The 11,251-nt window shown below is 40.6% G+C and overlaps 1 protein-coding gene across 16 annotated transcripts in view; it reads left to right on the forward strand.

Annotated features, from left to right (window-relative positions):
• NCOA7 (nuclear receptor coactivator 7) overlaps window positions 1-9,332 on the forward strand; it is a 146,986-nt gene extending 137,654 nt beyond the window's left edge. For all 16 annotated transcript variants that reach the window (XM_070223759.1, XM_070223754.1, XM_023651021.2 and 13 more), the window contains 5 exons: window positions 32-157; window positions 1,453-1,605; window positions 6,275-6,370; window positions 6,779-6,852; window positions 7,228-9,332. In XM_070223759.1, coding sequence (XP_070079860.1) covers window positions 32-157; window positions 1,453-1,605; window positions 6,275-6,370; window positions 6,779-6,852; window positions 7,228-7,363 — 585 coding nt within the window. In that variant the 3' untranslated portion in view covers window positions 7,364-9,332. The remainder of the gene's footprint in view (window positions 1-31; window positions 158-1,452; window positions 1,606-6,274; window positions 6,371-6,778; window positions 6,853-7,227) is intronic.
• Window positions 9,333-11,251: the final 1,919 nt, after the last annotated feature.

The raw sequence follows: 11,251 nt of genomic DNA on the forward strand, positions 1-11,251 counted from the left end.
TTTCTTGGCTTATGTGTCTTCTCCATTTCAGATCATCACCGTTGAGGAGGCAAAGCGCAGGAAGAGCACGTGCAGCTACTACGAGGACGACGACGAGGCGGCCCTGCCAATCCTGCAGCCCCACAGTGCGCTCCTGGAGAACATGCACATCGAGCAGGTGGGCCTCCCTGGGGACTTAGGTAGGATGGGGGTTTTCCAGGCCTTCAAATGCATTTCCCGTCCCTGACTGCATTTGCTCTTCTCCCTAGGGGTGAAGGATCAGTCAGGTTTTAAAGGAAGAGCACCAGCAGCCCTACCAAGGCCGGTGTTCCTTTCTCTGCTTCCCAAAGCTTACATTCCCCACCGCTTTCTTGGGGGAGTGTGAGCAGTTGACAAGACACCACATCCATCTCCCAAACCTGAACGAAAAGCCATTTCTTGTCTTCAAAACACTTTTTAAAGTGTCCGACCATAGTCCTGATACACTTAAAAAGCATCCAAATGCGTCCTAGAGATTATTGCAGAATTCCAGTGGCTTTATCAGGCTCAATAAAAGTCATGTAGCAAATACACTTTACTTGCTTTATGAAAACTATCTACCGCTAGGAAGAGTTTTCCTTTGTCTGTGATTTTCTTTGCATACTTTATATTTTCTGAAAATCTGTTACTTCAATTTTATGAAATACTATAATGTGCTTTATGTGAACTTTAGTAAGGAATCTCTTGCACTTCTCCCATTAGCTTAGAAATCTGAATTTCAAGGACCTTAGAGAACCAACTTCACCTCCCTCAATTTACAAATGAGTCCGTGCAGGCCCAGGAAAGCCAAGAGATTTCACCAAGCAATTACAGAGATGGGATTCATGCTGATAGAACTGATGTTAAGCTTTCTGAAGACTTCAGCACTTCATAGTCTCCTCGTTCGGTATTTTTGAAGAGATGAGCATTATTGGCATTTGTGGCAGTTAAGTTTAAGCTAAATATTAGTGTAGGTGAAAGATACAGGTGAAACGAGGACAGGCTACATTTGACTACAAGCGTAAACACCTGTGTTTTCTTCTTCTGCACTTATCAGTAGCAGATAAACCTATGAGGGTTTAAAAAGAACGGTGGCAGAAACGTGAACTATTTGCTGAAAGCCAGGTCGAAGTGTAAAAGGGAGAACGTGTCTAATTTATGCATCTTTATCAAGCTAGATGCGGTATCTTCAAATGTCTAGTGGCATAGTGAGCCCGCAGTCAGGTCCCTGAATAGGAAAGCATACTCTGGCAGCATCTCTGCCAGAATAAACACCATCAAGCAATGATTTTCCCTTCTCTTACTGGTTTATAGTGGCAAATATTTGCCAGAGTAAACATGAGCAATATGTAAGAAAGTGTGATTTTGAGTCTGAGCCACAGGTGCTTTGTGCTGCAAGTTCATGAGCGATTGGTGGGGAACTGCATATTCACATCTCCATCTTTGGAACTGCAGCTGGCCCGACGCCTTCCAGCAAGGGTACAAGGGTATCCGTGGAGACTCGCATACAGCACGTTAGAGCATGGGACCAGCTTGAAAACTCTTTATCGGAAGTCAGCATCACTGGACAGTCCTGTCCTATTGGTCATCAAAGATATGGATAATCAGGTGAGTCTTGTTCCTCTCATAGAAAACATTTTTTAATGAAGATTTTCAAACCTGCACAACAGCAGAGAGACTGGTGCAGTGAGCTCCCATCAGCCAGGCTATGTTAGCAGGATTTTGCCACATAGGCTTTGTCTGTCTGTCTTTTCTTTGTTGATTTTTCTTTGCTGAAATATTTTGAAGTAAATCCCAATTACCATGTCACTTTCCCTGTGTACTTCAGAATGCATCTCTTAAAAAGAAAATGGAACATCTCTCCTAATACAGTCACATTCTAAGGAATTTTTTTCCTGTGCTCACCATTCAGTAGGAATCTCTAATGATATTAGACCTAAAGCTGGAGAAGATGGGGAAATTCAAGTCTGGGTTTGGAGAAAGTTGCAGGAGAAAGTTGCGGTGCCATACCAGAACTTTTGCCGGTAGCTGAGGTAGTGCCATGAGCTTGCTGCATGGATGCTGGGATGGAGAGTCAGTCAGGGCCGTGATGTGTGGTACCTGAAGGGTGCAGTTGTTATGACACAACAGGGAAGGCTCTGTGCCCTTGCACACTGCAGTTTTGCTCTGTTGCTCTTGGTTTGGGAGGCACTGGTGAAATCTAGATGTTACCCCATCTACCCTCCACTAGTACTCCTGCCCTCAGTCAGCTTGGAGTGTGAGTGGAGTCTGGCCAAGTTTCATTCATATACTACCCAGCCAGGCTTCTGCTTCGCAAGAGGAAGGCATCTTTCAGGTCTGCTCTTTCTTCATTTCAGTTTGGTCTGTTATATCAAGAAGAAATTCCCTTACGTTTTTAAGATGCAAATGCCATTCTTTTCTCTTTCTGGCATAGAAGCAGGTTTTACTCAGCAACGATTCATTTACTCATTCGTTCGGCAAATGTCTAATGAGTGCTTGTTAAGCATGGGGCACTATTAAGCAATGGGGTGCAAAGCCATAGAATTGAGATCATTTTAGGGGAAATAGATCTTGGGAAAAATTAGCAGACAGATAGGGGTGCTGTGGGCACTGTCTTTCTGGACTATATCTTTCCTGTGACGTTATTGCGGCATAACTGTAGATTAAGAGTTGTGGGGAGTAGTTTAGCTATCATCATTATTACTATTATTATCTCCTGATTGATGACATTATATTTAATAATGATCCGAGCTGAATAGTAGGTAGAGTCCAGTTAAAAATTAAAATATATTAACAAAAGTTTAAAGCAGAATTACTTAGGGATTTAATGGAATGTTTGAGAAGGTGGATGCTGTGTTTTAGATGAGAGAGGCTAGATGCTTTTAGACCACACCCCCAAACCCTCACCGTAAGTATAGATTAATTCTCCTGCTGATTTACCAAAAGATATCAGACCTGGCGAGGAATGTGTTGGCTGCACAGAGCAGGCATTGAGGAAGCACAGTCTCACCCAGCTTCCTGTCAGCAGATATGTAAAGGAGGCCCACACCCGAGGGTTACACTGTTTGTCAGGGGGTGTGGTCTTACTGAATCTGGTCCCCTGGAGGCGCTTGTGTTGTTTGAAGACATCTGGATACTAACTCTGCTTTCCCCACCCCATCTATGCCCAAAGCTAGAATGTGGCTTTGCCACATTTGAGAACATGATAGAACAAGTCTATAAATTTATCTGGAAATGAGTTACATAAAATTCTAATAAAAAGATATTACATAAGCATAATAGCAGCAATGAGGAGCTCTAAGAGTCAATCCCTAGTGAAACAGCCATAGCTGGTGGAAATTCTAAAAACCACAATCATGTAAAGGCTCTTCAAATTGTCCTCAGGGCATACAGCAAGTGAAGAAACGTTTATTTAAGAAAATCTGATAAATCTCAGTAATAAAAGTGTGATTCTGTGGCACTTGAGGCACAACTTGCTCCCTGCCCCCAGCCTCTAGTTCAGACTGACGGAAGCTCCATTCGGGGCATGTGCAGACAAGAAGATGGGGCTCCCTCTCCCCTCAGCTCCCAGGCAAGGGCTGTGATGGACCCCTCCAGGGGCAGGTCCCAGCACTTCTTATCCCCGGCCTGAGGTCTGGGTCTCAGAGGGAAACTTCCAGGCAAGTGTGGCCTAGAGACAGGGGTTCTCTTCCTCCACCCAGGTCCCCCTCATAGGGCAGATGCTCTCCCTTAGGCATGGCAGGCCAAGAATACAGGGGTCTCTATTGCCCTTACCCCAGCTCCTAGGGCCGAAGTTTCCTGCCAGGTGAGGTGAGCCAAGACCAGTGGCTACGCTGCCCAACACTCTGCTCATCAAACAAGATTGTCTGAGACAAGCAGGCCACTGTCCCGCTCCTGGCTCCAGAGCAGAGCCCCGAGTTCCTAGCTCCCAGGGAAGAGACAGACCAAAAGATAGAGAGCTCTGAAGCTCTCCCCAAAGCAACTGAGTGACTCTATTTAGAAGGGTTTGGGGAAGTTCAAGCCAAAGGGCACTCCAGGAAACAATGACAATTTGGGTAGGAAGCAATTAAGAGGAAGCAGGTAGCTCCATGAAAGCAAGAAGCTAAACTGTAGACTATCTGGTTTACCAGGGAGAACCAGGGAAAGAGGCGGCTAAGAAGAGGCTTCTCGGAGTCAGGATAAACTCATAGACTGGCCAAAGAAACTGCCTCTGCAAAGGAGCCCAACTTTTATTGAATCAGACTGTGGTGTAATTTGTACCACAAAGCATTATGGAAAATAATAGAACAATCATCAGACAATTAACAGAGTCTCATTTATACCTACTAAATTCCAGTGAGGTGTAGAAATGTTACTCCCATATTGCTCTATTCCATCATTCCACTTTTTCTGGTAATTTTGTTATACATATCACATTGATATATATTACAAACCCAATAGTACATTGTTATGATTACTGCCTTGTATAATTTTTTATCTACTAAAGAAGCTAAGAGAAGAAAGGAGAGCAAACATACATTTACAGATTCTGTTATATTAACCTTTCATTTCCCAATTCTGGTTGTCTTCATTTATTCTCATGGATTCCTTTGTTCTATTATTGCCAAGTATTTTAAATTTTTATATGGTATAGACCTAACAATACCATTACATACATATTGTACAATTTCTTTCAAAATAAATTAATAGAAAAAAAGAAAGTGGACATTTTCTTACACAACCACAATGCTATATACCTAACAAAATTAACAGTAATTCCTTAGTATCATCCAATCCTCAGTCCTTACACACATTTCTATGATTGCTAAGAAAATTTTGGCCAAGAAATGATATAATTAGAATCCTGCGGAGGGTGGGAGAGTAAGGATGGCTCTTCCTATTCATTGATCAGAGGAGGACCCACTTTCTTCCACTTATGGCCATTGCTCTTCTTGTCATATTTTAGCATGTGCTTTTAAAAATAGAGGCCCATCTCAGCTATATTTTCGTTCTTTTACTGGAAGATCGCCAGAAGAAAGGAAATGGAGTTTTGATGTTTTTGTTACTGTTTTGTTTGTTCTGAGCAGCTCTAGGAAAAGATGTAGGAGCAGGAAGTATTAAGGATATTGGTTAGAAAGATTTCTAGACTTCTACTCTTCCTGATTTTTAGTATTTCAAGGAGCCAGAACTGAGTGTAATTGGTGAAGAGGAGATTCCACACTGATTATAATCCAATTAAAATAATTTTTTAAAATTATAAGACATTTTTCAGATAACTTCCAATTAGAGCAATGTTTCTCAAGTTGGATTTGGAGTAGAAGGTATATTGGAATCACCTGGGGATATTTTCAAAATATATATGCTCACTCTTGCCAACCCTTTCCCCTGCAAGCACTGATCAGGATCTGAGCAGAAGGATAGGAAGCTGAGGCAGTGGGCATGTATATTCTGGGACACTGCTCCTTCCAACCCTCGACAAGAAAAAAACAGAAAAATCATTGATTCAAATATTTATAAATCACCTTTAAAGCCCGTAGTATTGGGGAATTGTTACGTTTTTCTTAAAAGCCATTTTGAAGTAAGGTATACAGTCACGTGTGGCTTAATGACAGGGATACACTCTAAGAAATGCGTCATTAGGCAATTTCATCGTGGTGTGAACATCATAGAGTGTACTTACACAAACCTAGATGGTATAACCTACTACGCAGCTAGGCTGTATGGTACTGATTTTATGGGACCTCTGTCATATACGCGGTCCATCATGGACTGAAACGTCGTTAGGTGGCACATGACTATATTGGATCAGTCACGTTAAGGACACAGTTTTAATAGGCATATTGAGAACGTATTTTTTACAAATCAAAAAAGAGCAAAATTGATTGTCTCTGGGGAAATGTCTAGTCACAATTCCACTTATAAAATGCCTAAGAGACCTGCCTTTGTTCTCTCAACCACTTATTTCGGTGTGCAGGGTGCATCTTGTTGTTTTATGTTCCCAGTATGTCGTCTCCATATTCACTGAAGGAAACATGTCTCCATAGTGGACTTTGGAAGTCTTTTAAAATTAGAATAATTGTTGGCCTTTGAGAAATAAGTTCTCTGAGCCACGTGGGTTCCAATTAGAGCTGGGGACATATTATTTATCTGTTTGTTGGTGGTCTTTTTTATTAGAGCTCCAATTTAGTAATGATCTTTGCTGAAAGAGGTATAATGAGGTCTCAGAACAGGATTATGTTAAAATATTTCGGAAAGGCTGTCTTTGAAAATAGACAATGTTTCTGTTTTCTTTTGACAGATTTTTGGAGCATACGCAACTCATCCTTTCAAGTTCAGTGACCACTATTATGGCACAGGCGAAACTTTTCTCTACACGTTTAGCCCTAATTTCAAGGTACCCAGATGGGAGAAATTTGGCTTCCCAATGTCACAGTGTAGGGGTGTGGGCGGGGTTGGAGGTGGGGCCATCGGTGGAGCAGCTGCTGTCCCATAACGTCGTCTGCACTCGCTCTAGCCTGGTCAGCAGTTCATGACTATAGCACGCACCCCGCTCAGAGTCCCTCCCTGGGCCCGGGGAACTGCCCCTCAGCGGGATTGCAAGTCAGAGTCAAAGTGTGCCTGAGAGGTCTTTCTGGCTTCATAACCCCTTTGGAGATCTCCTCCTGGTACAAGAAAGGTCTGGAAGTCAGGAGTTTCCTCAGCCAGTGGGTAATTCCCTTCCACACAGAGGTACTGTCCCAGTATTCCCTCCTTGCTAACCAGTTGAAAATGTCTGTTCTCTGTCTTGTGTTTCTACCCTAAGGTCTTTAAGTGGAGTGGAGAAAACTCATACTTTATCAATGGAGACATAAGTTCTTTGGAACTTGGTGGTGGAGGGTAAGGTTTTTGTTATTATCACTTTCCCACCTGACCTGAATGGGTCTGTTTTGACCGAGGTAACCAAAATCTTGGTGTGAGGTGATTTTAGCTAGTCCGTGTACTTAGATTAATTAGGGCAGTGGCCTGATACCTGATACCAAGAATCAAAGATAAAATGATTTATTGATGTGTCTAAATGAGGGACAACTACCACTTGTCTTTTAGGAAAGACAGGTCGTTGAAGTGAAATAAAGGAAATGTAACCTTTTTTGACAAGCAGTTTAGGATTTTGTCTGTCTCTAGCATAAAGGAAAGAAGATGGGGCAAGGGAGGACAGAAAGTGTGCCACACAAGATTGAAATGTTTTCACCTTTTTGGTTTTAACCTTCTCAGGGGACGATTTGGTTTATGGCTAGATGCTGATTTATACCATGGACGAAGCAACTCCTGCAGCACTTTCAATAATGATATACTTTCCAAAAAGGAAGACTTCATAGTTCAGGACCTCGAGGTATGGACATTCGAGTGAAATTCAGACTGCCTTAAAAAATAGCATTAAAAAGACTGTGCTTCATCAGCCCTCGTAAAGCTGGCTGGAAGACGAAGCCCCAGCCCAGACTGCCTCATCCCGCCATAATGCTTTCTTTCTGCCATCATCTCAGAGCATGGTCCCATCACAGAGAGACTCTAGAAGGTAGATATGGAGGGCAGACAACGAAGAAAGAAATTTGGAGTCCGGATTGGTGACCGACTTTATACTCTCACTTCCTTCAAATCCATGCAGTGGGGAATCAGAGTATTTATAGATGTATGAGTTGAATGCAATTTTTATTTTTGGTAACTGTGAAAAAAAAAGATACTGTGGAAATATATACATGCCTTGTGTATTTATCAACATAATTTTCATTACCAAAATGTACAGCATCCTATTGTTTGCCATGGAAAAGGTTAGTCTCATTTAGAAGAATTGCAAGTGCACAGCACTTAAAGGGAATATATGATTTTTTTTAACTTTTATTTATTATTTCTAGTATATTGTCTGAAATGTGTTGGCAGTTTTTTTCTTTTAATGTGTCAAATCTTGAAATAAAGAAATATATACATTTTGTGCTATGTTTTGGCAACAAATCCATTTGATTTGTCTAGTTTTATATTGAATTTTTGTTGCCCTGATTGTTTAGGGTGATAGGTCTTAAGCAGCATATATTTATATATATATATGTGCATAATTCTCAATTTTTAAAAACTCATTAACGATGTTCATTGATTTGACTGTTTTTGGCCAGCTTTCCCTTTGGTTATTAAAAAGGTACATTTTTAGTTCCTTACTCTGAACGTAGTTGTGTAAAGAAGAATATGCCGTTCCTCACAGTCCTAGCTGATAGTTACAGAAATGGATCCCTCTATGAACCTACACTTAGAACAGTCCCTGCTTTTGAAAAGAAAATGTTTTGCTTCTTACAAACTCATGTGTATTAACAAAAACTTTATTTTCATAGTGTGTTTTGAATAATTTTCCCCAAGTTTTTACATTAGCCAACAGACCTCTGTTTTAAAAGAGACTGTTTTAATTTCTGCGTATTTCATATCAAACTAAAAATGTCAAATTAGCCCGATTGTCTTGGTTCCTAGACTCTTACTTGAGAAAAAGCAATGCAAAGAAATGCATTCATACTATAATTGAAATAAAAAGTAAAACCTATTTTTTAACATCAACTCATTTTCACATCATAAAAAACTCTTTTATTAAAAAATAATAAAGCCTTGTTAAAAATTTAACCAATATTATTGATTGCCAGACTTTTATGAAAGCCAAAGACTGCTAATGGAAAAAATTTTCAAATAATAACCAAAGCTGAGAAGTGGTCTGTCGTAAGTTAATCCCCAGTGATCACAGAAAGGAAAAATTAATAACAAGTAATATTTATATACCTGCATTTAAAAACATGAAACAGCTCTTAGAATATTAGCCTTAAGCTGGCAGAATATTTCCTTTAGATTACTCTCTTATTTTAGACTATTGCTAAAAGAGAACAAATTGCCATGTGGCCTCCTGTCAGATAAGCAATTATTTTATTCTACTGACATTCCACACAAGTTTAAATGAATGCTATAAAATCTTAAATCTAGCTGGGTGTGCTTTCACCCAAGTTCTCCTATTGAGAACCCTTGATTAAGAGCATATTGGCAGTTTAACCTTAATCTGCTTGTTAAATAATGTGTTGGTGTGAGATATCAGGAATGTGTCATAATGATCACATTTACCATTTATGCCATTTGCAACCATATGCTATTAACAAAATGGTCATTTGCGTATAGTTTACTCTTACCTAGTTTAGTCCATGATATTATACTTGTGAGAGAATATCCAGATGCTGTGTTCTCTATTTACAACAGTATTGTCCAATCAGAAATGTGTGGCCCTTCATTTATGGATATTGAGTATATGTAATGCAGTGCTAGCCCAATATTTTCAATAAAGGAATTTATGCATTCTGTGTGATTTTCTTTCTGAGGATTCATTCAACAGATATTTATTGAATGCTGGAGTTTTTCCTTGTGTGAGAGGATGATGAAATGTCCAAGACTAAATAATTAGGTCCAGTGCTCGTGTTTTTATTGCCACCCTGGAAATTTCTTCTTCCTTTCCTGTAGCCACTCTCCTATTCTCTCATCAGTTCATGAAAACTTCACCTGTTATAGTTACTGGAGACAACTCTTGGCTCTGTCTCTCTGTGCTTAATCCTTCTAGCCATTTTTTGAATAGTGGCCTCCTCCTTTTAACATCTCTCTTGACCTGCTTCCTAATTTCCATGAAGGACACCTTTCCCTCTGATCAGTTTTCCTTGGCATCCTGTCTCCTAGCCCTTAAAGAGGAATACCCCAAGTAGTCTTCATTGCTTCTCAATTCCTCAACTCCTCATGAGTCCACATCAAAAGACTTGGGTGAGAGGGTGCAACCAAATGTCTCAGCAGACTCTGTTGAAAATGACTTAGATACGTCCCCATGCAACAGACACCAGGGATACCCTGAGCTAGTGTGAGAATTATTACTGCCCTTCATCTCCCTTTCCTTAATCCCTTTTAAAATTTTAGAGGCATGTGGAACAGGACTAATAAAAGAACTACTTTCCTTTTGAGAGAGGCATTGAAAATCTCTTAAACTAGAAAGGGAAGCTAAGATTCATGTTCTTCTTGGGATGCCTAACCTATTTTTACCAGTATAATCAGATAAAGCAAGGTAAGGAGGTCAGAAGCTGAAGGAAGTTCCTGAAACTCAAAGTCAGTCATACTCGCCCCTTCTGTGAGTATCAGAAGTACCTTTGACCACTTCCTTCTGCCCAACCAGGTGACAAACTCTTCTCATTCAGGGGAGGCCCTAACCTCAGAGCACTGCATCCTCTGCTCCCACCTCCTTGCCTATGACCATTATCCACAATGATCCCCTATCAGAAGGTCTCTTTACTGGGAAAATTACCCTTTACGATTCACACGAAAATCTAAAGTCTTACTGCCTTCCCTGCTATTTCAAATCTCTAGTGATTCAGAATAAAAATTAGACAGGGCCTGCCTAGTGTGGTCTTTCAAGCCATCAAAGCGGTGTCACTTGACAGAATGTCTTTGGGGACCTATTGTTTATCTTCTGAATCAGTACTGCTCAATAGAACATTTCTTCAATGATGGAAATATCCTGGGAATTTGCACTGTCCTTTATGATAGCCACTAGGTACCATATACATAAACCATACCAATAAAAACCATACTAGTGTTGAACACTTGAAATGTGATTTGGGTGACTGAGGAGCTGAATTCTTAATTTTATTTAATTTTAACTCATTTACATTTTAGCCACATATGGCCAGTGGCTGCCATATTCAACAGCACAGCTCTAGATCAAGATCAAGATTTGGCACAGCTCAGACTGTTAACTTCCTCGCCACAAGAGACCCTTTAGTTCTAAGTACTTAGATTTGTCTCTGCTGTTGTAGATGGTCACACAGCTTGGCACTGCCTAAAGTAAGAGGGTGTGTCTCACTGTTTAGTTAGTCAGCTAATAAAGCGACCAGAGGGCTGAGTTCCACACTGAAACTTGAATCTCTTAGGGCTACTGATCTCCATCTCTAGCCAAAGGAAATGAAAACCTCTCCCAGTGCCCAGGCTTTGTCTCAAATAAAGACTTCCTGCCTTCACCATTGGCATGTGTTTCATTCCTATACTGGGCATTCTACTGCATATGGCAGCCCTGTACAGTGCCATATCCCTCACCAGGCACCCATCCACAATGCATAATGAGCCACAGGAAGAAAAAACAATTTATTCCTTACTCAGAGTTGTGTATCCAGTTTCAGAATCATGAAGGGATAATGAACCACCAAGAATACCTCAAACAGATTTGTTCAGTGACCAATCTTCCTTA

Source organism: Equus caballus, chromosome 10, assembly GCF_041296265.1.
Source record: "Equus caballus isolate H_3958 breed thoroughbred chromosome 10, TB-T2T, whole genome shotgun sequence".
Lineage (NCBI taxonomy): Eukaryota > Metazoa > Chordata > Mammalia > Perissodactyla > Equidae > Equus > Equus caballus.